The 26,639-nt window shown below is 42.5% G+C and overlaps 2 protein-coding genes across 2 annotated transcripts; both read left to right on the forward strand.

The window, feature by feature from the left end:
- Positions 1 to 3,873: 3,873 nt before the first annotated feature.
- Positions 3,874 to 13,668, forward strand: FSTL1 (follistatin like 1; the record flags this gene model as incomplete). The annotated part of the gene is given in 9 exon segments (XM_072398459.1): positions 3,874 to 3,978; positions 4,530 to 4,659; positions 4,879 to 4,911; positions 5,142 to 5,272; positions 7,487 to 7,605; positions 8,478 to 8,590; positions 8,917 to 9,027; positions 10,676 to 10,734; positions 11,171 to 13,668. Coding segments are annotated over 9 exon segments (846 nt in total), but the record flags the coding sequence as incomplete, so codon positions are not given.
- A 2,129-nt stretch (positions 13,669 to 15,797) lies between these two features.
- LRRC58 (leucine rich repeat containing 58) lies at positions 15,798 to 25,424 on the forward strand. Its single transcript, XM_072398460.1, has 4 exons — positions 15,798 to 16,628; positions 21,575 to 21,703; positions 21,844 to 22,121; positions 23,763 to 25,424. The coding sequence occupies exons 1-4, from the start codon at positions 16,177 to 16,179 to the stop codon at positions 23,957 to 23,959; spliced, it is 1,056 nt and encodes a 351-aa protein (XP_072254561.1). The 5' UTR covers positions 15,798 to 16,176; the 3' UTR covers positions 23,960 to 25,424.
- Positions 25,425 to 26,639: the final 1,215 nt, after the last annotated feature.

A 26,639-nucleotide genomic window follows, 5' to 3' on the forward strand; every position in this document is an offset into this window, starting at 1 on the left:
TTTAATAAAGCCATCGATGCCTCAATGCCATTTATCCAGAGCCTGGCTGAATATTTCTGTGGTTCCATAATTGCTGGTTTGGTTGTGGCAAAAGATTATAGTTATTTTGGTTGATGTGATAATTTTATATTCTGTTGCTGATTGTGGGAAAGGGGCAGCAAGGATTGGAATTGGGACAGAATTCTCTACAGTTTGCACCACTTAGGCTTTTATTTCCAACATTTAATTTTGGTGCCATGCAGGGCCGTAATCAATAGGCACAACAGGCTGGTCCCTATGGGCTGAAAAAGAAAAGGAATCGCTTATTGGGAGATATATTATGCCAATGCAGAGTTATTCTGGCATAGGGGGCATGTATTGGGCACCAGTGGCAGTGCCCATGGAGCTCCGGCCTGGTACAGTGTAAAACTGGTATGGACCTGGCACAGGTTATTCAGAAGCCTGGCTCAGGTATCATAAGGGATATAGTACAAGGAATTAGATTTTGGAGTTGAGGATAATAGATTGAATTGAGTTTTTGTGCCTTATTCATTAAAGCTCTCCAAAGCTGGAGAAGATACACTTTCATCAGTGAACCTGTGTGATCCAGCAGACCTTAAATGGATCTGGTCCAGGATTGAAAACATTTGCTAACAAATAATAATATTACACAGAATTTATATAGCGCCAACTTATTATGCATTATTCAAGTCACTAGCTGTCCCTCGAAGAGGCTTACGATCTAATGTAGCAAATCACTTTTAAGAAATCCATTCCATGTTTGCTGGATCACCCAGGTTCACCCAAGAAAGTTCCTTTGCCCCAGGCTCTTTGTATCTTTGTACACTGAACACAAAACCCAGCCAGCCAGTAAATAGTTAATCGCCTTAAGGTGGGCACGGCTCCATGCTGCCAGTTTTTCCGTGAGCTCATGTCTGGCGCTGTGTGTTGCTGCACAGTTACTGAGCTCTATTGTCTGCCATGGCGGACTTACAGGACCTGGAGTTGGTCTTGTACACCCCTGACCATGACACCCGCGTCCCTGGCATGGGTGGGGGGTCACAATGACAACACACATTGAGTCATACCTACAGGTAACGTATAGGGAAATAGTTACAAAATGTCAAAGACCGACCTGCCAATCATCTGATTTATTTTTTATTTCTAACAATCGATTCACTGTGACATTCATCATAACATCGTAACAAGTTCGCCTTGTTTAGTCTAGTTTGTGCAGTGACCCCCACTGGGTAAAGGAGAAATCATTCACATTTGTGATATGTGTATATTCTGATTCACTCATTGTAATGTAAGAGTCATTTTTATTAATGTGAAAACCGCTGTAACCAATCTCAGCTCCTTCTCCAATGTTATCCATACATAAATCCACTTTAGATCAATCGATTTAATTTGATGAACGTGTTTGATATAAATATTACATGATTACTATAATACAGCGCCACATAATATGTTGGCGCTATATAAATCCAGTTAATTAATAATATTAATAATATTATTAATTACTGTTGATCAATTGATTGTACTACCGCATGCCACAATCAATGCAGGATCGATTCTTCTTCTTATTATTATTATATATATATATTATATATTATTATTGATTCCTTGTAACTGATAGAAATGCAAATCAGGCACTAAGTTATCATATGATCAATCTCCTATATAATGGAGATAAGTGTGAATGCTTCCTAAATGGATCAAACAGCTCAATTTAAAGGTCTGAAGCACCAATTGGATATTATTATTAGAAAGTATTTATATAGCACCAACATAATATGTAGCGCTGTAAAAAAAAGTCCATAGTCATATCACTAGCTGAGGCTTAAAGGAGCTCACAATCTATTGTCCCTACTATAGTCATATATCATTAATGCAGTCTAAGGTCAATTTTAGGGGGAAGCCATTTACCCTAACCACATGTTTTTGGAATGTGGGAGGAAACCCACACAAACACGGGGAGAACCTCCATACAGATAGAGTCCTGGCCGAGATTTAAACCTGGGATCCAGCGCTGCAAAGGCCGGAGTGATAACCACTGAGCCACCGTGCTGCTAGTAATTTTCTGACCCGACCAAAGTTTCCATTTCCATTTCTTTTGGCACATTAAATTTAGAAATACAAAATCAGTTTATGAGCGATCTGAATGGGTGGCTTGATGAAATGGGAAATAAACTCTTTGGTTGGCCATACAATACAAAGCCAGTCAGAAATTGTTTGCTGTCTATGTTTTTAATATAATAGTTCTAGATCTGGACACAATTGACTAAATCAATCTTTTTCCTGATCGCAGGGGATCTTAGCCCTCTCAGTTTTTTAAGGATTTTGCTGTTAGCTGCATCTTGGCGGCAGGTTTTGCTTGTACTGGAAAATGTTTCCTCATCTCTTTTCCTCATCAGGACTTTTTTTGTGTTCTGTGCACATGTTACACCCAGTTCTGGCAGGCTGGAAACTTTTTTGGTGAAGGCGATGAATGGGTTAATCCCCTCTAGCCCCTTCCCCCTGCACTGTGTATAGTGAGTGTAGCAGCTGTACCTGGCAGCCTCTGATTGGCCAGATGAAGGAGAGATGGGGCTTGCTGATTGGTCCACATCTCTTTGCTCCAGAGGTGAAGTTGCAGCTGGAACCCATTATTGTATGGTGGGACTTTCTCCAATTTTCTCACTTCCATACATTCCTGCTGCATGCCTGTATTCCCCTACATGGCCCTCTGATCATGTGTAGGGAGGGACCTCTGGACCAATTCCCAGACAATCTGTATACAAGAACAGACTAAAGAGTGAAAGGAGTAACATGAGTGATACAAAGTATCCAATAGTTCCTAAATGTTACCCTGATGGGGGTCTGTGGGTTTTATATGTTGTTGTATGAGAAGCTATTAAAACATACAATTTTGTGGATTTTGTTTAAATGTAGGTGATGGGGTTAGAACCCCTCCCTGTCCTCCATCACTACCCCCCCCCCCCCCCCCCTTATTTTTAGTCTTTTGCCTCTTACTGAACATGCGCACCCCACTTCTCTTTTAGGTAGTTCAGTGCTGCCACATGCTGGTCAGTTTCAGTATTACACTTCATTCTGGGGCTCTCTGATCTTGCACAAGTCTGATATCACATATATAATCCATTCCCTGCTAAAGTCATCCTCTGGGAGAGATATGTTATCTGAAGGAATTCCGAGAACTGCTGCAAGACACAGAACAGCATGTACAATCTATATTGCTATATATATATCAGAGTATTTTAATTACCTAGCCATAAACCTGCAGATAACTTATCGCAATCAGTCCAGCTGGATGACTTGGCAAATTTGTTAATTCTGTACACCTGAATGTTTTATTATTTCATAGAGAACACTGAACCGGTCCCATCAGTCTCTGTACAGAGGAGCTGACACTCTAATGTCCTCCCTACAGTCACACACTATTATTATACATTTATATAGCTCTGACATATAGCATAGTGCTGTACAGAGAACACTGAGCCAGTCCCATCAGTCTCTGTACAGCTGTACAGAGATCACTGAGCCAGTCCCATCAGTCTCTGTACAGAGGAGCTGACACTCTAATGTCCCCCACAGTCACACACTAATTTTATACATTTATATAGCTCAGACATGAAACTGTAATTATGTTGCACTCAAAACTCTACCAGTTGTACAGTGCTAACAAGTGGGACAGGTGCTGTCTATTCTGCAATGTTACAAACCATTATTTTTTTGTCATTGTAACTAATAGTTGTTGTATAAACTGTCAGTGTCACTTTTTTTCTCCAGCTTATATAAAGACATAGATGGCTCATATGGTAAAAATTATATATTATAATGTAACATTTGAGTATTGAATATCTGACCCCCCTTTGTTCTTCTCTCTGTTATCAGGAGGAGCCAAAGAGCAAGTCCAAGGTTTGTGCCAATGTGTTCTGCGGTGCTGGTCGAGAGTGCGCCGTGACGGAGAAGGGAGACCCCACCTGTCTGTGTATTGAGGTGAGATGATGGACCTCTAGCAGACATTTCCCCAAGTTTAGTAAGCCATTGCAATCCGCTAACTGCACAAGTCCCTGCAACATGGTGGCTATTGCAGTTTCCTCATTCTGCTATAGAGCAAAAAGTATTCTTACCCAGCAGAGGACAGATATTTAAGGTTTACTACTGCTAAATATAAAAAAAAATCTTCTGCAGCTTGCAAGGCTTTTGCAAACTAGGTGCTCACATGCTGTATGATGTAGGTCCTGAGCTAAGCCTTTCTAGTGCTTAAATCTATCACAATGAGTGCTCTGTGGGAGCTTCTGTGTGCACCATAAGTTGCTGCCAAATGGTTTTAATGTGACCCAGGGCTCTGAGCAGACACCTGGGGGAGGCAATGTGCCGGTTGCAGGAGCAGGAGGATGAGAATTCTGGGAAAACCTGTCTGCAGACTTAGTAAATATAGCTGCTCATTGGTGTAGTTTCGAAGTTACTCATGGCTCCTGGGTGGGGGTGAGAATTGGTAGCTGTTCCTCTCATTACAGAAGATAATTTTTCTCTTTCTTTTCCAGAAATGTAAGTCTCACAAAAGACCCGTATGTGGCAGCAACGGCAAAACCTACCTGAACCACTGCGAGCTCCACCGAGATGCTTGCCTGACCGGCTCCAAGATCCAGGTGGACCATGATGGCAACTGCAAAGGTACAATGTGGAGGAAAAGGAGGTTTAAGGACATCTAGTCCGGACATCTACTCCGGAGATTTACATAGCTCTGCTACATAGCACATAGAATACATTAATGTTTACACAGGTCTTGTTCCTTCCCCAGTCTGTGATTGGACAGTGAAGGAAAAGCAGCAGAATGATGAGATTACTCTTAAAATATGTCTCACTAACATTTAATGTATCTGTTACTTTCAGAAAAGACATCAGAGACCCCAGCTGCAACCCCAGGTAACCATTTTTTTTTAAAGTATTCAATCTTTTTATTACTGTGGAACACTTGATATAATTTTCATATCTCATGTAATCTTAGTAAATTGTTACTCTTAGGGGATTGTTTGCCAGTGGGTAAAATTACCAAGTGTTAATTGGCTCCATAACTATGCATATACCCATGTATTATAACTGACGGCCCCTTGTGGCATAATGTTTATAACTACACCGACTCTTTCTTTTTGCAGTTGTGTGTTACCAGGCCGATCGCGATGAGCTGCGCCGACGCATCATCCAGTGGCTGGAAGCTGATATAATTCCAGATGGCTGGTTCTCCAAGGGGAGCAACTACAGCGAAATCCTCAACAAATACTTCAAGGCAAGTGACCCCTGCTTCTGATTTAGAGTGCTAGCTCCCTGGGCAGGTGAAGAACAATAAAACAATGCCAGGGATTTGACCAGTGCGATTAAACACTAACATTCCCTGTGTAACCTATAATGTAAAATCTCCCTATAACCATAACACTAACCCACCCAGTAACCCAAATCTTTCCTGTAACCTTGCACTAACCCTCATTGTGCTTCCGGCTCCATTTCCCCTGTATCCTTAACACTAAATAGTTTGGTTACCCTAATAATGACCCTCTTGGTACCCCTTAAACCAACCCCCATTAAGCCCTAAGTCTAACCCTTGGGTTACCCTTAACCCACCATGTAACTAACACCAATCTAACACCAATCTCTCTGTATCTTCCCTGTACCCCTAAAATGTTATACAAATTACCATGATGAATAGAGTATGCATTATAGCAGTGCACCCTTTTGGTTTTTCATAGAATATTGAAGGATTTGATCTCCTGTCAGGTTTTAATACAGATGGGGGCTTCCGTGGAGAGATTGCTTTACTTCCTGACTGGTAAAAAGTTGTCTCCAGAACTGGAAGTGAATGAAAATCTCTCTAATGAAGCACAAATCACAGACAAACCTAACAGAGGTTCAAACTTGTAACTTTGCCCCATTCATTCCAAATAAATAAATTGATCCTTTGCCCTCCCTTTCTCAAAGAGATTTTTTTTTTAATTTTACATAATACTTTGTCATTTTGTGTGTTTTTAAATACATCTTGATATATAGGTTTGTGTATTTTATACATTACATATTTTGTTCATTCTTATTGCAAGTGTGGGGGAAACATTTTCCAATATGCTAATGAATTTAAAACACACAAAGCTGCATGATGAAGCTGCTGAAGGATTCTCCAATTCTATATTATGCGTAGAACGCATATTCATTTTTTTTTATTCTCAGCAAAAAGAAATGAGCAGAATACTTAAAATTGACTTTCTTAGTAAAATGTTTAGATGAATGTTAATGGCCCCATGACATGATTAATGATGAGGATACAATTTAATTCAATAGGTTTTAAATTCATTACACAGAAGCAGATTTATTTTGTAACTCTTGACAATAAATTTATCATGGTCACCGTGACACAACGAGATTCTCATTTTTCTATAGATAAGAAAATTCCATGGGCTAAGGTTGGCATTGCCATGGTAACTTGTAAATTTATGCTACATAACCAAGGCCATCGACAGCTTTCGGGCAAATGAGCAGCCAGGATATAAAATTCTGATATGAGAAATGCTGGAAATGTAATAAAATAATAATGTAACAATAGTGTGCAGCAAAATTAACATTACACTGGAATAGCAGTATATACCACAGCAGTGCACAGTAAATAACGCAAACCATGCAGAATGCATTAGTGCATTGTAGTGCTGCTAAATGCTACCTCAATGTGTCTATGGAGCACAGGGATGTTATTTTGTTGTTAATAGCAACCAGTCATTTGAAATTGGTTGTTATGGGCTACACTCATTGTTAAGCCCTGTACATGTTGTTTACTATGCCTGATTCACACTAGTGATAATCAAGGTGTAAAAGACCCATCAAATTTGAAAATGAATTAAGAAAAGCTGCTGTTTTTTTTTTCTTATTTCATACTTAATTCTTTGTTTTAATTGTTTTTTTTGGGGGGGTCAGGGCTTTTGTGGCCTCCTGGGTATGAAGGAGTTATTTGCTGAGGCCTAGCTGCAGATTAAGCCTTTTGTGGTGCTGGAGATCACATTCCATCACCATGACAACCAATGCTTGGGAACCAGAGCAGGCTGCGTCTGCCCAGAAGAGAAGAAGGCCTCAGGGCCTGTGAGGACTCTTACTGAGTCTGTAATTATTAGATGTACAGGGCGAGGGAAAATTTTAATTTCCTGTCATAAAAACCTATTAAAGTTGTGCTTTTAATACTTTCACCAACCTGTGTTGTTTTTTGTGGCTCCTGAAAGACAGCTGCACATCGATATCAGGACATTAAAAATCTATCCGAAGCCAAAATTGTTTTGGGTAGATTATATAAAGATTCAAACCTGTGTCAGGTTTCTATTGATTTTTGTGTCCCTCCTTTATTAAAATAAGTAAACCTTTATATTCTGGTGCAAATTGTCAGCAAATTTACATCCACATTTTACAGTTATAAAAATAAAATTGGCCTTGGATTAACACTAAAACTAAAAATGTGTCTTTGGTACTACAGAGCTATGACGATGGTGACTCTCGCCTGGACTCTGCTGAATTCCTGAAGTTCCTGGAACAGAACCAGACCGCCATTAATATCACCACTTACCAGGACCAGGAGACCAACAAGATTCTGAAGTGAGAATTAAAAAAAAAGATATAACTTATTATACAGCGTTTCTTTCAGGAATTAGTAACAAATTAGCAATTAGGGCCCCTAGGGCCTATGTGTTGCAGATTTATTATGTTGCTGCAACATATGGATAACATATGTTAGGTGCCATTCATTTAGAATGGCACTCCAACATATTCCTAGATAGGTGCAACGGACCTATGCTGCACTACACCACACCACAATGCACATACTACACATTGTAATACGCGGTGTTAAAACAAATTGCTGCATATACAGTTTTTTTCCCATTGTCAGTATATTCAAACTAGGCAGCCCTATGCAATGATTGTAAACAAAATACCATTAAATACCATACCTGTGCAGTAATGCGTTGCAATGGACCATTAACGCTGCTTAGGTTGTGCAGGAGACAATGGGAGTGATCAGACATATGTAATCCTACAATGTTTCTGCATACAATTATTATTATTAATATTATTATTAATACCCGGTATTTATATAGCGTCAACATATTATGCAGCGCTGTACATTAAATAGTGGTTGCAGATACATGACAGATACAAACAAAGACATGGGAGGAGGAAGCGCCATACATGTTTAGAAGATATACTAAAATACAAATTTAACTTTATTTAAAAAAGTAGCATCATGCATCACATAGATTCCAAGCCCAGCACCCTTACCATTGCTAACATTTCACTCAAAATTGCCAAGTTTGTGGCAACCCTTCATATTAGGCACTGCATGTGTGCAGATTCAGGAACTTGCAGTGCAGTTACAATAAGTCTGTGTCCTAATTCTCTTAGTTCTTTATAATTGTATTAGTTACCAGATGTCTATTGGACTAGTACTGACCCATTTGGTTGTTTCTTAGGAGTCTGTGCGTGGAGGCTCTTATTGAACTGTCAGACGAGAATGCAGACTGGAAATTGAGCTTTAACGAGTTCCTGAAGTGCCTGAACCCCGAATACAACCCTCCAGAGAAAAGTATGTAGCCTGGAATTTTATGTCATAATGTTACTAAACGCCTTCCTATCTCTTTAACATAATAATGGAAATAGAAGACCAGAGCCCAATCATCCATAGGGCAACCTGGAGCCCCATGGACGTTAAGAGGGCCCAGCTGCAATTTTCATGCTTCGATAGTAAATCAGGGAAGAGCACCACTGGTTACCCCTGTTTGTCACAGGAATGAATATACTAGCAGCCCATTTGGTCTCTTCAGAAGACAACTACTCTTTTCTTCCAAGATATACAACATTGTGCCACTTATTATATCTAGATCTGTATGTGATTTTTGTGTCCATTCACAGAGTGCGCCCTGGAGGATGAGACCTATGAAGATGGTGCTGAGACTCAGGTGCAATGTAACCGCTGTGTGTGTGCCTGCGGAAACTGGGTGTGCACTGCCATGGCCTGTGAAGGTAGGTGGATCAAAACTGTTTGCATGGTTAATTTTTGTACACGCAAAGAGGACCTGTCACCTATAGTATAATATCTATATTAAACTTCCTGTTGCTGTAGTGCAGTGGATATCACTGCTGTGTAGCTTCTTGTGTATCATATCTGTGTATTTCAGGAAGGCAGGTAGCAGGATGTTGAATGAAGTGAATTTCCACAGGGATTTCTATAATTGAGAATTGTAACATGACAGCAGTCTACACAACTATTAAACTCCAAGGCCATGCAAGGAGAGTTTACTAAAAGGATTAAAAGAATTAATGTTTAGGTAGCAGGCATGATGGCTCAGCAAATTTTTTATACATAAATGCAGACTCCTGTCCTCCAGCTTGTCTTTCCTTTTATACTAGCAGGACCTTAAGTGAACCTGCCACTAATTTAAAAGTCTGAAAATATTACTTGCACAATATAATTTTTTTAATCTCCACATTTTATCTTTAAAAAGTTATCCTTAACTACCAGTCCAGTGGCTTTGCCTAAGCTAAAGATGTTGTCAGTCTTCTGCAGTCTGGAGTTAGCATTTAGTCCACACGTTGTCAAGAGGAATAGAATTTGTCATTCCCATTGGTTAATGGTTGCCTGAGCACTCCCCAAGGCAGCCACTGCCTGCTTTTATTACTGTCAATATCGAGTCTCTCACAATATTATATTTACTAGTAACCAGCAGTTGGGAGTCTATTGCCAATGTACACACAGGGCAGCAACTGCCAGATGCATACTACGACAGGCTAGCCAAAATATAGCTCAACATACAACAGATACATTCAGGCCAATTTTGTCCCAAATCTGAACGTCCAAACTGGATCTTTTCCTAGCAAGGGGAAATTTACATTTAGACTGTTACCACCAGAAAAGGTGTACTAATATGAAGGTTTACCCTCATAATGGTTGTGACAAATAAAAATGTTAGATTTTTTATTAACAGGCCTAGTAGTATTTCTTTATATACATGATTAATATTTGTCAGTAGTGATTGTTTCTAGCAACAGCAGAACTAACAAATGATGTACAGACAGCACCACTCTGATCTATGTTTGATAGGGGGGGTTAAAAACCAGGCACCCTGCTGGGTCCACATTATAAGATATCGATAGCGGCCATTAGATGTTGGTTGTTAATGAGGTTCTTTCAGCAATGAGCAGTTTGTACTGCACACTAATGTACTGTCAGCTGTGGATATAGTAGTTATAGCAGGGGTTCCTTGGTAACCTGAAAGTTATTTTAATGTTATTTTCAATGAAAAAGGTTGGGAAACCCTGCCCTAGATGATCAGCGAGCGATTTCTAGTAAATAAATTCTAGCATTTACCAGGCCTAAAGGGGAGTCTGCGATAAAGGTATAACAGGGGTTCTAATCCTTGCATACTTCATTATAAACAAAATATAAATCTGCTACTTTGCGTGGACATAGTTGAAGAGTAAAGGACGCACTGATAAGATTATATACAAAAACATTTTACTATGACTACAGTGCCTGTTATATCTGAGATGTCAGACAAAAGAAAATTGGATCATTAAGAGTGTTTACTTTTAGAGGGTGGAAGGTGATTTCTGACTTGCATGTACACTGTACATGATATCCTATTATTAATGAATCTTTATTACCTTACAGACAAAGACCACCCAGAGGGAGATATGAGCCAATATGTGGATGAGCTCAGAAAGCACCAGGTGAGCAAGACATATTCACCCTCATAATCATTAATACAGCCAATGGGAAAATTTTCAGGTGGTACAACAAGTTCCAGCATCACTACAAACAGGACTGGAATAAAATAATAATCTACAGTGGATCTAGCGAACGTGTATATGGGACAAATGTGTGCATTATCCATTCAAGTCTCTTGTGATCAGAGTAGGAACTGTTAAATTTGCATTGGACTTTTTTTTCTTTTTGTGGTTTTACACTTTAACCAGTTTGACATTTGCTGAGGCCATTCAGAATGTATTTAAAGGTGCATACAACCTGCAGTTGATTTCTTTTCATCCTTCTTCAAGCTGGTTTTGCACTCCTATAAACTTGACATGAACAAAAGCCTATACATGACACTTATGCTCCTTTGCATACATTTTTATATACTGACCAATCTTTTCTTTTTCTGCACAGGAGACGGTTGAGAAATCCAAACAGGCCGACAGCAAAGACATCTGAGGAGACTGCAGATCCCCTGCACTGGCAGGGCTCCGTGCCGCCCACCTCTCCATTACTTAGTCTATAGGGACGGGCAGGAGAATCTGATTTTAGCTGTCGATGACAAATCAATCTTTGTAGGGCATAGGTGCAAAATGAGGGGAGTGGGCTTCTGTGTAAGGGCCCCATTAAAAACTATCCAATCACTTCACCATTCCACGTATCTTGATACCGCTTTCCCCCTGATCCAGGAGGCAATAAGGCACTTGGTTTATAATAATCCCAGCTGCAGGTGAACATGGGGAAACGGTTGCAAATACTGTATTTACCAGCAGCATGGCAGCCATTGCATCTACGTTGCTTGTGTGGGCACGATCCATGATAGAACAGTTTATTTCTTCTGCTGTTGCTGTGTGCCTTATTGCCATCCCATTGCTTTTCTTCATGTGTTATCTCACTACAAAAAGATTCCATATTCCCCCTTGAAGCCTTAATCTGGATAAAGTTCATCCCTGTGAAATAGTGTCATGAAAATAGGAAGTGCGAATGTTTACAGGCATAGTGGTTAATCAGATAGGGGCCAAGCAAGGGTCTGGTAGGTTTATGTAACCCACAGGGCAGATTTTCTGGATGTTTCCGAATGTGCCTTGAGGATTTCTTTAATCCTGCCTATTTGGCTTTATGGGAAACATGTTTTGCAGAGTTTAAATGTCAGAGGGCAGGGACATCACTTACATTTTACAATGGAGCAGAGAGTCTCCCACAACAGCCAATCAGAGCTTTCATGTGGTAGCCTGCTCCCCCAAAAAATGCTGTAATCTGATTGGTTGCTGAGGCCTTCCTTTTTGCTACTTTGTTTCAAAGAGATTCCTTATTTTCAAAACAAATGATGCACTCATATTGCCAAAGGTCAGATTTGATTTACTCTTGTGGTGACTTGATACCAGCAATTCAACCTTTTGATTTCCCCAAAATGGTTTGTGGTCCATTGACCTGGTTTTCCCACCCAACATTGATCCCCTTTTAAGGTGCTATGATTTCTGGGACCTGAAAACAAATTCAAGCTGGTCCATTCCGTATTGTCTGTTATTAGTATTTAGGTGTGATATTGTAGTTATAGTGTCTTCTTGCTATACACTCCTTCTGGTGTCAGGACATGGGCTCTATGCAGACCCGTTACTGTACAGCGATCAACTTTGAGGCATCCAAGATGGAGAAGCCATCAGGGACACTGGCAGGAGACAGAGCAAAGTTATAGGGCTTTTTAATTAAAGGGTGAAACTAGTGTATAGCTGATTTACTGATTGTGAAAGTTATGTGCATTTATGAAGCTACTCTGAGAATCGCCTATTTCTCTATATGTAACAAGGTGGGAGTGTTGTGGAACTACAAGTATCAGGAAGGGTTAAAGAATTACACAAAACACTTAGGTGCTGCCTAATTAAAAGTTAATATTCATCTTTATTGGATGCGTATAATAGTCCAAAACAAGATCACAAGACTCAGTTCTTCCACAGGGAGTGCCCATGTTTTTGTCTTTTAACTTAGAAAAGTCAGGCAAGAAGAAATTTAATTCTCTGCCCTGCTATTTCCACTACACTGCTTAAACAAAAGTTAATACTTATCTATATTGAATGCGTACAAGGGTCCGTAACAGCAACCTCTCCAACAACAAGATCACAAGACTTGGTTTTCCCTATCGAGTGCCCATCGTCCTTTCTTCCACCGGGTAAAGTCAGGCAGGAAGAAAGGCTGACATTTCTTTATGTGTATCCAGAAAATATCAGCATCAGCACACTGATATCTCTAGCTAATAATTATAAACTGTTTTTAACCAGATTGTTACATTACCAATACTTGCTAATTCTTGGCTAAACAGCCTCATTATAATATATTGAGTATATTTAGTGCACAATGAATTGGTGAGAGGCTAGGAAAAGCCCAGAAGTCCAAATTTCTTATCTAGTTTTATTAGTTTATATAACCAGAAAAATGGTCATATAACTAAGAAATCAGATTTAACATTAGGTTGGTGCTCAGTTATAAAGCTTCAGTAGATAGAGGTCCAGGCATCGGCACAAATCAGATTCCAGCTGTTCTGAAAATGAATGAAGGGACCTGATAGGTTGCTGAGTAGTAGCGGCGCTGTTTTTTTCTTGCACTGGTTTTCTACAAACATCTGATTGCTTGCTGCATATTGGTGAAGTAAATGACTTCCTAATATAATACACGAAGCTTCATGCTTTAAGCCCCCCCAGGATGTCTAGATGTATCACGACATGCTATCGATGATTGATCGCCATCACTCAGTATTAACTCTTTGCAATGCCTCTGCTCTGAGAACTGCCAAAGCTCCATGCACCAGACGCTGGTTTGTTTTTTTGTTTTTAATTTTTACATATAAGTCACCCCATATTTGTTTTTATATTTGTATTTTTTTTATTCTACAACAACCAAATAAAATCTTAAACCTATACCTGTGTCTTGTTTAATTATTACGCTCCTAGATATTTGAATAATTAAAAAAATGTATCTACCTACATATCTGGCAAATATGATTTCTTTCACTCTGCTGACACAAAGCATGATAAGAATGCAGCTGAACCTGTCTTTGGTCGGGTCATTGAGGTTCTTGGTGACCCGGTGAATCCAGATGTTTTATCTAATCACTCAGGGTAATAAAACAGACCCAGGGGAAAGTCATTGGGTTCACATGTGGCAGGTGATAGCACCGCAGGAGAATCTATAGCGCTCTATATATTAATCACAGGCCTGAACATGCCTGCAAACCGTGTACTCTGCATGACTGAGACACGCCAGCCAAACAGCAGTGGTATATATATATATATATATGGAAAATACTTTTTAAATGAAAAGTAGTCTTAATTTAAATGGAGCTCCTGGCTCCTATTATTACAGTTACTTGTGTATCTACTAAGCCAGAATCCTGGGTTTATATAGCTCAATAGCCCAAGTGAAAGCTAACTTTTAATCTGTTGATATTTTGCTTTCTGTGGTTCCTCTTTTCACTGCATTGACGTGATGATAATTAAAAAAATAAAATACATTTTGCTTTATAAGTTGGCAAGGGAGGGTTAGATGATGCTAGACATCCTCCAGGCAATAACTGAGACAAGCGCTGTCTGACATATATGAGACAAACTGCTTTGAAAAATGTCATAGTGCTTCAGGCATTATCTGTTGTGTATATATACTTACTATATCTAATGTATATTACAAAAAAATAATATACACATACATTGGCCACTTTATTTAGTACACTTTTATAAGACTGGCTTGGACCCTTTATTGTCTTCAGAACGGTCATCATTCTTCATTGCAGAAATCAGAAGTGTGGGAAATATTCTTCAGGGATTTTGCTCCCCATTGACAGCATGACAGTTGCTGCAGATTTGTTCTCTGCATATTAATGATGTGAATTTCTCATTTTACCACATCCCAAAGGTGAATGGAGAGCTGGTCACTTTGGAGGTGTGACCCCATTATCATGTTCGAAAAACCAGTCTGAGATGATCTGAGCTTTGTGACACGTTAATCCTGACGGAAGTAGCCATCAGAAGATAGGGACACTGCGCCAATAAAGGAATGGATATGGTCAGGAACAATACTAAGGCAGGCCGTGGGGTTCAAACCATGCTCATTTGGTAAAATGTTTACACAATTATATTTGTGTATTAGGTACATATCATAAAAATTACATCTTTATTGTTAAACGTCCAAAACCTTCTTCATTTCAAGGCATATGACAAATTCAGCTTGTTTAAAGTCCATACAAAGCGTATGAATTTTGCTCCTCATTCTCATTTGGTACTAAGGGACCCAAAGCGTGCCAACAAAATACCCCCCTCAGCATTACACCACCAGACTAAACCACTGATACAAGGCGGGACGGATCCATGCTTTCATGGTGTTTTCATCACAAACCTGACTCTACTGTGGGCCAAGAATGCATAAGGCACCGATTATAGGGACCAGGTGTGGGAGTGAAGGGTCAGGATTATGGAAGGTACTAAATGTAGGGGCCAGGTGTTTGTAACATATATGTGTATGTAAGTAAGTGTGTGCCGAGGTGTATGCCATGTGTATGTAACATGCTAGGTGCAGGGGTAAGCTGTATAACATACCAAGTGTTCTAAATGTATAGAATATGCACAGAATGGTATACAGATACAGGTTAGAATACAATGTACACAGATCACATGACGTATAGAATACAATGTACACAGATCACATGACGTATAGAATACGCTGTATACAGATCACGTGATGTATAGAATACATTGTATACAGATCAGCTGTTGGAGGTAAAATTGCTGAGTAATGCTGAGCATCATCTGTTACATTTCTCTAGATCACCGCCCCTCACTGACGTCACTGTCTCACTTGTTCCGCCCCCTTTTCAGCGATCACGAATCAGCATGGAGTCTTCTCGCCCTGCCTGGCCCCACCCCTTACGTGACCTCTCTGACAAATTTCCCCGCCCATTGCTAAATCTATACTGCTCCTTGTCTCCGCCCACTAGCGGCCCCGCCCCCTGTATAAAGTATCGTGCACCGTGCACTGTGCGCTGTATAATGTACGGTGCAGGTTCCCGGGTTGGCGCTGCTGTGTAAACGTTCCGGGGACTTGCATAAGCCAGGACATTGCTGCATACACCGTACAGAGACCAAACGGGAGTCAGGAGGCCAGACACGGACTGTCTGTTTATAGGGGCCCTAGAACTGGACTCTGCTGTGAGTATAATAAGGGGCCCTTGAACTCTGTTCTGTCTCCATTAGGGGCCCCTTGGACACTTTCCCGTTTGTACTGAGGGGCCCTTGGACCCTGCTGGGTGTTAAGAGGAGTCTTAAAAGATTTGCTGGATTGGAGGGCCCCTGGTATTGGTGGGCCCTTCAGATCTGCCTGCTGCCAGTAGGAATTAAAGATATCCTATTGCCCCATCTGGGGGTATCTTCACAACCATGGAGGGCCCGGAGCCAGCAGAGGGGGAACACATCCTGAACCTTTCCCGCCTCGGCCTGGACAACCTGAACCTGGAGCAGATAAGTGACGAGAGGAGGAAAGAAGTCCAACAACTGCTGCTGCCCGACAACCGTCTGGTTGTCCTTCCTCCGGCCGTGGCCGCCTTCACCCAACTCTCCCTCCTGGACATCAGCAACAGCACCACAGCCTACATTGGCGAGGAGATCCTGGGGCTCACCAGGCTGAAGACCCTGCTGGCCAAAAACAATCGACTGGACGAGTTCTCTTTACCCAAAGAAATGGGCAGCATGAAGCTGGAGGTGCTAAACCTCAGCGGAAACCAGTTTGAGGAGATCCCCAGCCAACTTCTCCAAATACAGACCCTGAAGACCCTCTCCATGGGTGGCAACAGACTCAAGAGCATCCCAGCGGAGATTGAGAACATGATCAGGTAGGTAGGTTGGCCCGGTGCCATGGCTTGGGGGGGTCAAGGTGCTATGATTCATCTGATAAGTGGCTGATATTTGGACTTCCTTATCTAAAGACTTCCATCTGTCAAAGTTCCAGGTTGATGAGAGTCATCAGGACTCCTAGACATTGCATCAGCTCCCCTATTTTTGTCCCAGCTTGTTACAATGCGTTACCTTCAACTTCAAGCCAAACTCAACGTTGGCGTCCAAAGTTCCTGCTTTTATGGCTCCTAACCTGGCATAGAATATCGTAACAATGAGTAAATAGGTTTATATGAGATGAAGGTACGTCTGCAGAAGAGACCAAGGGTATAACCTGTACAGGGATTAGCCATCTCTTTACCCACTACCGGGCCCAATGGTGGGTAAAGAGATGGCCTTTTGGGAGTGGGTAAAATAGGCGGCATTGGGTCCCGAGTAGTTCATTGGTGCTTTCGGAATGGTGTTGACATCATGCTGGCCCCCATGATTCCACTTTTAGAAGATGTTAAGGGTGGGCTCCACACCAAAGGATTGACCTCTGAAGATAGGTTTGTTCCAATAAAAAGTAAAAGTCTGTACAAAACCAATTTTTGGGGTCTGTAAGGTGCCATTAGGGTTTAGGGCTGTATGGAAGGACAATGGACTTGTAGTAATAATATTACGGGCAGCATTCTGCCATTCCCACCAGCAGCTAATGGCTGCAACCATCAATTGTCTAAGCCAACTATCCAGTCTGGAACCCCGGAGAAGAAAGTTTCCTTGAAATAAAATGAATATTTGTGCAGAATCAATCTGAGGAAACGTGTCTTTGGAGAGATAATTAAAATCCCCTGTATTTATTTTTCACATTGGAACCCCCCCAAAAAAAAAAGTTTTTTAGTCTGCAGCTCAAGTCTTTAGTTCTCAATCACTCACAAAGGTGGGGCATGAACCCAGGTCTTGTATTTGCACCCCAAGTTTGTGTTTTGTAGAAAGGTGACCAGGTACCAGAATTACCACTATGTCATCTGTGAGCCAGCATTCCAGGTACCAGGTGGTGACCCTGGATGATGCCTGAACCAAAATGGAAACCATGGTGCCAGCAATGGGGGTCTCTGCTCCTCCCTATCCCGCCAGCTTTGGGGTGGCTCTGCTCCTCCCCGGGGGCGTCAGCGTTGGGGTGGCTCCACTTTTCCCCGGGGGCGTCAGCATTGGGGGGGGCTTCGCATTTACTCTGCTACAGAAGGGGGTACTGGCCTTTTTTAAAGACCCCTTTTCTTGATGTTTGAACAATGCCAAGCCAAGATTGTTTGGTTGTTGGAACTGTATGAATGGCACAGATCTGTTAGGGGGTCCGCCGTAATAATAATTTTGTGGTTGGCCTTAATGGTATGGTAAAAGCCTCACCGTCTTTCATGTGTTAAACACTCTCGGGCTGAGTTTGTTTGTGAGTCTCTCTCTCTCTCTCTCTCTCTCTCTCTTTCGTTGTTAGGAATAGCAGATTTACACTCTGATTGGAATATTAAAGTAGATCTCCACTCAAATTATTTTTGCGTATTGTGATCCCACTCACAAACGAAACAAGAAAAAACCCTCCTCCCTGACCCCAAATTGTCCCCAGAATAAATCCTATATGATTTTATTTCTATATCAGGACACCTGGTGTTACAGACCCACCACCATTCCTGGCTCCTCCGCCCTGGTCTTCCTCTGGATCACAGAGGCTCAGTGTTAGAAGTCTCTTATGAATTCTGTGGCTTTCATCCCACAGCCGCTCACGCTGAGAGTGAATCTGGCTTATTGTCGGGGCATCCGCTATATCCTGGGGTTGCCCATGCCATCAATGTGTTACTGCACGTATACCAGGGATGGCTGAATCTGCTTTGGCTGGGAGTTGTAGTTCTCCTGGAGGCACTTTCAAGGCTTAATAAAGTATAAATGAGAAATTTCTCTGCTCTGGAGATTCATCTTGTATTTGTCCTGATGATCAATGTATCCAGGACAGAGAATGATGGGAAATCCAGCTTTGTGCAACCATCATTAGCAAATAGAAAGGAAACCAATGGGGACACCGGTTCTGGTGACAACTTTCCCCTATTTCCTGTTGTGTATCCAGGAAATAAAATGATACTCTTTGATATGATTGGTACAGGTTGGTGATTTGTGAAGCTGGGGCAGCCAGGCATCTGATCTTTTTGAGGGGGGTCAGCTAAGTAATTCCATAATTTCCAGGTAGAATTGTCCTTTATTGTACCTTTGCCTCTACCTGGAAGTTGGGAACTTCCTGTATACACACCTTGGGAAGCTGAACACACCTGCTGGGGATCTGCCAAAGGTCGATAACTGATAATGTAACTTACAGTCTGTTCTATCCATCATTCCAAATCTCAGATCCTAAAGTTATAAACCCCAAACATTATGTTCTCCCTTTTATTCTGATACATTTACCATAAAACCATTTTGTGATGTTACATGTGCAATAGAAAAAAAGAAATACCCGTTAATCCTGATAGCTCATAACATTTCTCATAACTTCCTGTCTATTGATAATATTCAGTATCACAATATTGTACAATATTGCAGTGATTCCCCTGCCAGTCCCCAATCACCAAATCCAGCTGGTGCTGCGGTGTCCCCGGCTCCCCATATTCTGTGCTTCTAATGTAAATTTCAGCTTCTTCCCTCTCACTTCCTGCTTGGTGATAGGGGGTCACAGAGGGAAGATGTGAAGGAAAGTTAGTGGGGACAGATACAAAACCAAAAAGTAGGTGGTGGTATCTTTATGGTTGTTGATTGCTTTTTGTTTTTCTGGTTTTCTCAAATTGTTTTTGGAGTTTTTGATATGGAGAATGTTCTCTCCAAACTTTGTCTTCCCAAAGTATGCAGTTAGGTTCATCAGATCCCCCCCATAATAGCCTTAGCGTGTGATAATGATATTTGACTATGGTGGGGGCTCCTCTGAGTGATATGAACAGAGTAATATGTGGGTGTATATAAATACAAGATATTACCTGTTTGTGTGGTGTTCCTGTGTCCATTGCATATTCCTTCCTAACACATTACAGTGCAGTAAAGGGGACTTAGAGTGTAAGCTCTTCGGGGTAGAATATATGTCTATATCTGTCTGTCATTTCCAACCCCTATTTAATGTACAGCGCTGCATAATATGTTGGCGCTATATAAATACTGTTTAGTAATGATGTTGGTAAAATGTGAATCTTGTATGTAAGAACATTTAAAAATGTATAAATGAACTTTTTTTTTTCCCTACTAACTTATCGGAGACACAGACCCCTGCAATATGAAAAGCAGCTCAGGGCTGTATATGAAGGGTTAATAGGCAGAGCTCTGCCCACTCAGTTCCTGGCAGGTTCAGCAGGTCCAAAGTTATGTGTGTACAGAGTTCAGGAGGCCCATTGTGAGCAGAGGATTCCTAGAAACTCTGCAAAGAATCTGTACATGGTGGGATGACAGTCCCCGCTCTGCATATCTGTGCGGCTCCATTCACTAAACCTGACAAACTACTGAAACAGTGACCATGCTGCAAATATTTGTTATAGATAATAACACACACGTAGTACATAGCATGCATAGCTCAGCGAGTCGGTGCTGCCATCTGCATTCCGGCCCCCAGGATTCTTCTAACAACATAGAGATTGGGAGAGGGTGGTTTAGGCCATGGAGCCAGTGATACTTCTGGGGATAAATACCCGCCAGGTACATAAAGGGTCACATGGAAGGTGTTTAGTTTTTGGCTTGGCTGGAGGAGTCCAGGTACAGCTGCTCTGAATGCCAAATACGGCCCTGAGGAGCTATTTCGGGACCTCTTTTGTTTTTTGCAAAGTTGGCTGGAGTTTCACTTTTTTAATATTTGGGAGTTTTTGATGTACCCATTGAACCTTTCTATTACAGTGCAGGGTTTCATGTAGAACCGATGAGTGTCCTGACCCCCCCAGGCACCACCACCCAGGTCCAATGTTTGCCCCAAACTTGCTGACTCAGAGTGAGAAAGCCGACATTTGTATTTTTTGGCTGCACTTCCATTGCTGACTGGAAAGAGGAGCAGGAATGAAGTTTGCATAACAAAGATGGAGCCGTAAATCTCTAAAATCCCCCATTCTGTTCCCCAAACAGCGGCCTGTAGAATCAAAAGTCAAGTATAGCATGTGCTGCACATGTGTATTCTGTAATGTCTGGGTGTAAATGGGGGGCCATGCCTGTATTATTGGGGTGTAAATTGGGGCCATGCCTGTATTATTGGGGTGTAAATTGGGGCCGTGCCTGTATTATTTGGGTGTAAAGGAGGGCCGTGCCTGTAATATACGGGTGTAAATGGGGGGCCGTGCCTGTAATATTTGGGTGTAAATGGGGGGGCCCTGCCTGTAATTTCTGGGTGTAAATGAGGGGGCCCTGTCTGTAATATCTGGGTGTAAATATGGGGGCCGTGCCTGTAATATCTGGGTGTAAATATGGGGGTCGTGCCTGTAATATCTGGGTGTAAATATGGGGGCCGTGCCTGTAATATCTGGGTGTAAATATGGGGGTCGTGCCTGTAATATCTGGGTGTAAATATGGGGGCCGTGCCTGTAATATCTGGGTGTAAATATGGGGGTCGTGCCTGTAATATCTGGGTGTAAATATGGGGGCCGTGCCTGTAATGTCCGGGTGTAAATGGGGAGGGGCGTGCCTGTAATGTCCGGGTGTAAATGGGGGGGACGTGCCTGTAATGTCCGGGTGTAAATGGGGGGCCATATCTGTATTTTTGGGGTGTAAATGTGGGGGAGGGTGCCTGTAATGTGCAGGTTTTAATGATGGGATATGCTGTACCCCTAACATGTAGGTATAATGGGGCAGTAGTCTGGCTACCCACAAGCAGATCTGCAGCCAGTAGGTGAATCCATGTAACCCCGATATATCTTACTGAACTCATTGATCCAATGTAATTAAGTTCTTCTTTGTCTTTCAGTTTGGAGTTTCTGTATCTGGGTGGAAATTTCATCTCCCACATCCCACCAGAGCTCGCCAACCTGCCGTATCTGAGCTGCCTGGTGCTGTGCGATAATCGAATCCAGAGCGTCCCGCCACAACTGGCACAGTAAGTTCAATGCATTAAAATATGAAATGTGCAGCACAATGCAAGGCAGCTTTATATTATTTCATTGGATGAGGTGAGGGGGTATAGGATCACCTGTTGGGTTTGTTTTGGTCTTTCTCAGCTTCTCTTTATTCTTCCAGGGTCCACTCGCTGCGGTCCCTCAGCCTACACAACAACCTCCTGACTTACCTCCCGCGGGAAATCCTCAGCCTGGTCCACTTGCAGGAGCTCAGCCTACGTGGGAATCCGCTGGTGGTCAGGTTTGTGCGGGATCTGATTTACACCCCACCAACGCTGCTGGAGATGGCCGGACGCACCATCAAGAGTCGGGGAATTCCATACTCGCCATGGGAGCTTCCGGGAAACCTTGTGAGATATCTGGACCTGGCCAGCAAATGTCCCAACCCCAAATGTGGAGGTGAGAAGGGGTCCCTTGAACCCCAGGCTGTATACACACCATGGCTTTAATGCATTTCTGTGCAACATCAGTGCAGCAATGCATGCAAAGATACAGTGAGGGAAAGAATTATTTGATCCCCTGCTGATTTTGTACGTGTGCCCTCTGACAAAGAAATGACCAGTCTATATTGTAATGGTAGGTTTATTGTAGCTGTGAAAGACGGAATAACAACAAAAAAAACCCTCAAAAACCCAGTGCTCAAAAGTCAGAGCTTGATGTGCATTTTAATGAGTGAAATAAGTATTTGATCCCCTATCAACCAGTCTGGAGACTTGCTGGGTCACTCTGGGACCTTTATGTGCTTCTTCTTGAGCCAATCCTTTGTTGCCTTGGGCATGTGTTTTGGGTCATTGTCATGCTGGAATACCCATCCACGACCCATTTTCAATGCCCTGGCTGAGGGAAGGAGGTGCTCACCCAACATTTGATGGTACATGGCCCCGTCTGTTGTCCCTTCGATGCGGTGAAGGTGTCCTGTCCCCTTAGCAGAAAAACGCCCCCAAAGCTTAATGTGTCCACCTCCATGTTTAACGATGGGGATGGTATTCTTGGGGTCATAGGCAGCATTCCACCTCCCCCAAACACGGCGAGTTGAGTTGATGCCAAAAAGCTCAATTTTGGTCTCATCTGACCACAACACTTTCACCCAGTTCTCCTCTGGATCATTCAGATGTTCATTGGCAAACTGCAGACGGGCCCGTACATGTGCTGTATGAGCAGGGGGACCGTGCAAGCTCTGCAAGATTTCAGGCCATCACGGCACAGTGTGTTACCAAGTGTTTTCTTGGTGACTATGGTCCCAGCTGCCCTGAGATCATTGACAAGTTCCCCCCGTGTAGTTCTGGGCTGCTTTGTCACCGTTCTCATGATCATTGCAACTCCACGAGGGGAGATCCTGCATGGAGCCCCAGAACGAGGGAGATTGACAGTTAGTTTGTGTGTCTTCCATTTGCGAATTAACACGCCAACTGTTGTCACCTTCTCACCCAGCTGGTTGGCGATAGTCTTGTAGCCCAGTCCGGCCTTGTGTAGGTCTACAATCTTGTCCCTGACATCCTTAGACAGCTCGTTGGTCTTGGCCATGGTGGCTAGTATGGAATCTGATTGATTGCTTCTGTGGACAGGTGTCTTATATACAGGTACTGTAACAAGCATGGATCCCTTACAGAGGGTGCTCCTAATCTCAGCTCCTTACCTGCATACAGGGAAGACACCTGGGACCCTGAAATCTAGCTGGATGACAGGTGATCAAATACTTATTTCACTCATTACAATGCACATCAAGCTCTGACTTTTGAGCACTGGGATTTTGAGGGTTCATTTGTTGTTATTCCGTCTCTCACAGCTACAATAAACCTACCATTACAATTATAGACCGGTCATTCCTTTGTGAGAGGGCAAACGTACAAAATCAGCAGGGGATGAAATACTTCTTTCCCTTGCTGTAAGTTCTGCTCCTATCACATGTGCACCGTTACACTGGCATGCAATGATACTGATACATGTGATATTAATCTATAAACAGATTAGATGGTTGTCTTTTCTATTTGCACTAAATCGTTATTTTGCTTTTTATTAATCCTCTTCTCTCCTCGGCAGGTGTGTACTTTGACTCGTGTGTGCGTCAGATCAAGTTTGTGGATTTTTGTGGGAAGTATCGCCTCCCCCTCATGCATTATCTTTGCTCCCCGGAATGTTCGTCCCCCTGCAGCTCTGTCTCCTCTCAAAGTGAATCTGATTCTGAGGATGAGGCCATGGCGGCGGCACGCAGGATGCAGAAAGTACTTTTGGGTTGAGCTGCCAGCTATGGTCTTCCAGGGACAGAAATGACGGCCGCTGTCCGGCCTCTGCCCTGGACTGATGATGCGGAGCAGCTTGGGCGCTGAGCCTGCTAAACCTTCATTACAAACTGAAATTCTTATAACCTATTTTGTGATACGGCGTGTCAGCCATCTTTGTTTGAATTTAGAGACTGACTGAAGATTGGACAGAAATCCGCCATCGTGTGACCAGAATTGCTGATCTGTCCGTTTCCCCAATAAACAAAATATTGTATACGATTGTTATACATCACATGACCAGCAGTGGGCGCCCCATCTGGACTTCTATGATCAATATTTGTTTCCTGACTGAGCATTGATAGCGTCAGTGACATTTCATCCTACCGTTTGTATTTTTCCGTGTGCCGTTTGTACAGACTCCAGTATTTTCTTATTGGACTGCGTCTTTCTTAATCATAACAGATAGACCTTATATTAATGTCTATGTAGCGACTGGCATCCATGATGTTCCATCACCATTGGCCCCCCATAGGGAGCACACAGGACACTATAGTGCCTTGGACATTGGAGTGCCTTAGGTTTTATTTTTTATTAAAATGTCCAGAGAACCTTAAAGAGAACCAGTCATAATCTACAATGTGATATGATGCATTCTTGCAACTCTTGGCATAAACTTTATGTCCCCTCCCCCACCCCAGCTGATGCTGGATATAATTCTCATATTTTAGGGAATTCTGTATGAGAGTAATATTTACTTACGGCTGAAGGTTTGGCAGCTCCTGGGATGGAATGTGGACGGCATTGCTTTGTCATGATTTCCAGTGCAGGATTGGCAATGCTGGCTGCTTCAATGTACATGATGATGTCAGCAAAGGGGGTGGTGACCATACTGGGGGGGGGGGGACCTGCAAGAAGAGAAGCTTTAGGGAACTGGTCATCATAATAAAAGAAGTTGGCAGTGCGACTGTGAATTGGACTTCAGCTAGGTTCACAGAGAATGGGCAGAAGAGTTCCGCAGGGGCTGGACCTAGTGTGGGAGGCGGGGCCAGGGTACAGGAGGGCGTATTTATTTCTGTGTATTAGATCATCCCATTATGTTATACATTAACCTATAAAAGGGGAGGGGGTATTTCTTTGTATTACTTTTATTTATGCCTGGAGTTAGGCTTCAACCATCCTTTTTAAAAGAATTTAAAGGCCAAATCATCATGTGAGTTCTGATTGGAACATATGTTGAATCATGGCGGGGGTTAATTTTATTGGAGAAGGAGGGGTAGAGGAAGACAAGCTTGCCCAGGATTGGATCATAAAATCCTCTTGGATACATCCCATATTAATAACATATAAATGTTATCAGTCTCCTCATTGGTTACGTGTGACCATGTGATGATCTGGGCGGGGCATTGCGGTACCGTTGTATGATTTTAGATTATGCCATGTGATAAATGCCCCAATAAAATCAATTGGTTGTTTTTTAGAAGTTGTGTGTTTACTGAGGGGATCACCCGGATGTGTAACGACATTGTTTATTCACCCCAATATCAGGACGCCGCTATTTCCAGGACTGCCAGTGACGTGTCTCATTTCCTAGGGCTACGGGATGTCCCACATTTAGCCCCTCCCTCTCCAGCCTCCTGTCCTGGACCCGCCCCTTTCATTTATTGGATGTCACATCTTTTAATCATTAAAAGTGTTTCGATATTTGCATAGCTCCTCCCAAGAGCCGGCCCACTGCTTGTGGCAGGGTTGGGGGCCCTTTAAAACAGTGAGGCCGGGTGCTGTGATGTTCTCAGGAAGATATGTACAGCCACCATCCATCCGCATTGCATACACAAGCACAGATACCTAAAATAGATGAATGGAAATGTTTTCTCAAACAATTCTCAGCTTGTTATCGAGTGACGAACATTTTCCAGGATGTTGTAAAACACTTTTTGTTCGGTTTTATTTTTGGCTGTTATCTGCAGGAGCGGTGCCAAGTTTGCACGCACAGGTGCGCGCTCCTAGTTCACAGCTGTATCATAGAATAGGATTCTCAGAGCGCTGGAAACTGCATCCAATGAGGGGAATGTGCAGGCTGAGGTCACATGATGGGAAATCTATTTTTATGGGAACAAAATGTAAACATTTCATGGAAGTTTAAAGGGAAAGGGACACCAGAGGGGGGGGGGGTCAGTGCCAGAGCTGTCATGATGATCACATGATCAGGAGTCACACTGATTGGTTCCCCCAAATTCTTTGAGACTGAGGTAGTATACAATGACAGCTGGGAGCACTTTCCTCTACTGTTAAAACCCCACAAATACCTGTTGATCCTGCCAGTGCCGGTCCATGTAATGCAGCATCCCGTGTTGGTGTGACAACAATGCTGAACAGCCCCTGAATTCAGAGCAGAGTTGTCACCTTCATGTAGGCTGTGCCAGCTTGAACTTCAGTGAAGACAATGCAGGGGTTGTGGCTACCAGTATCTGCCTGTGGCTTGTCAATCAGCAGCTGGCCACACCCAACTCCACCCACTGCTTCTTAAATTGGCATCACTGACTCCTCCCACTGTGATCTGCAGTGTCTCGGAAGGGGAGGGGTTGAGATTCTCATGGATTTAGCTCATTCAGGTCAGTTGCTTCTTTTGTGGGGTCCCCCTGCTTCTTTGGTGATGACCTTGAATCCTCCAGAGGTTTTTCTCAAAACCCCAATT

The sequence above is a fragment of the Pyxicephalus adspersus genome, chromosome 1 (genome assembly GCF_032062135.1).
Source record: "Pyxicephalus adspersus chromosome 1, UCB_Pads_2.0, whole genome shotgun sequence".
Taxonomy (NCBI): Eukaryota; Metazoa; Chordata; class Amphibia; order Anura; family Pyxicephalidae; genus Pyxicephalus; species Pyxicephalus adspersus.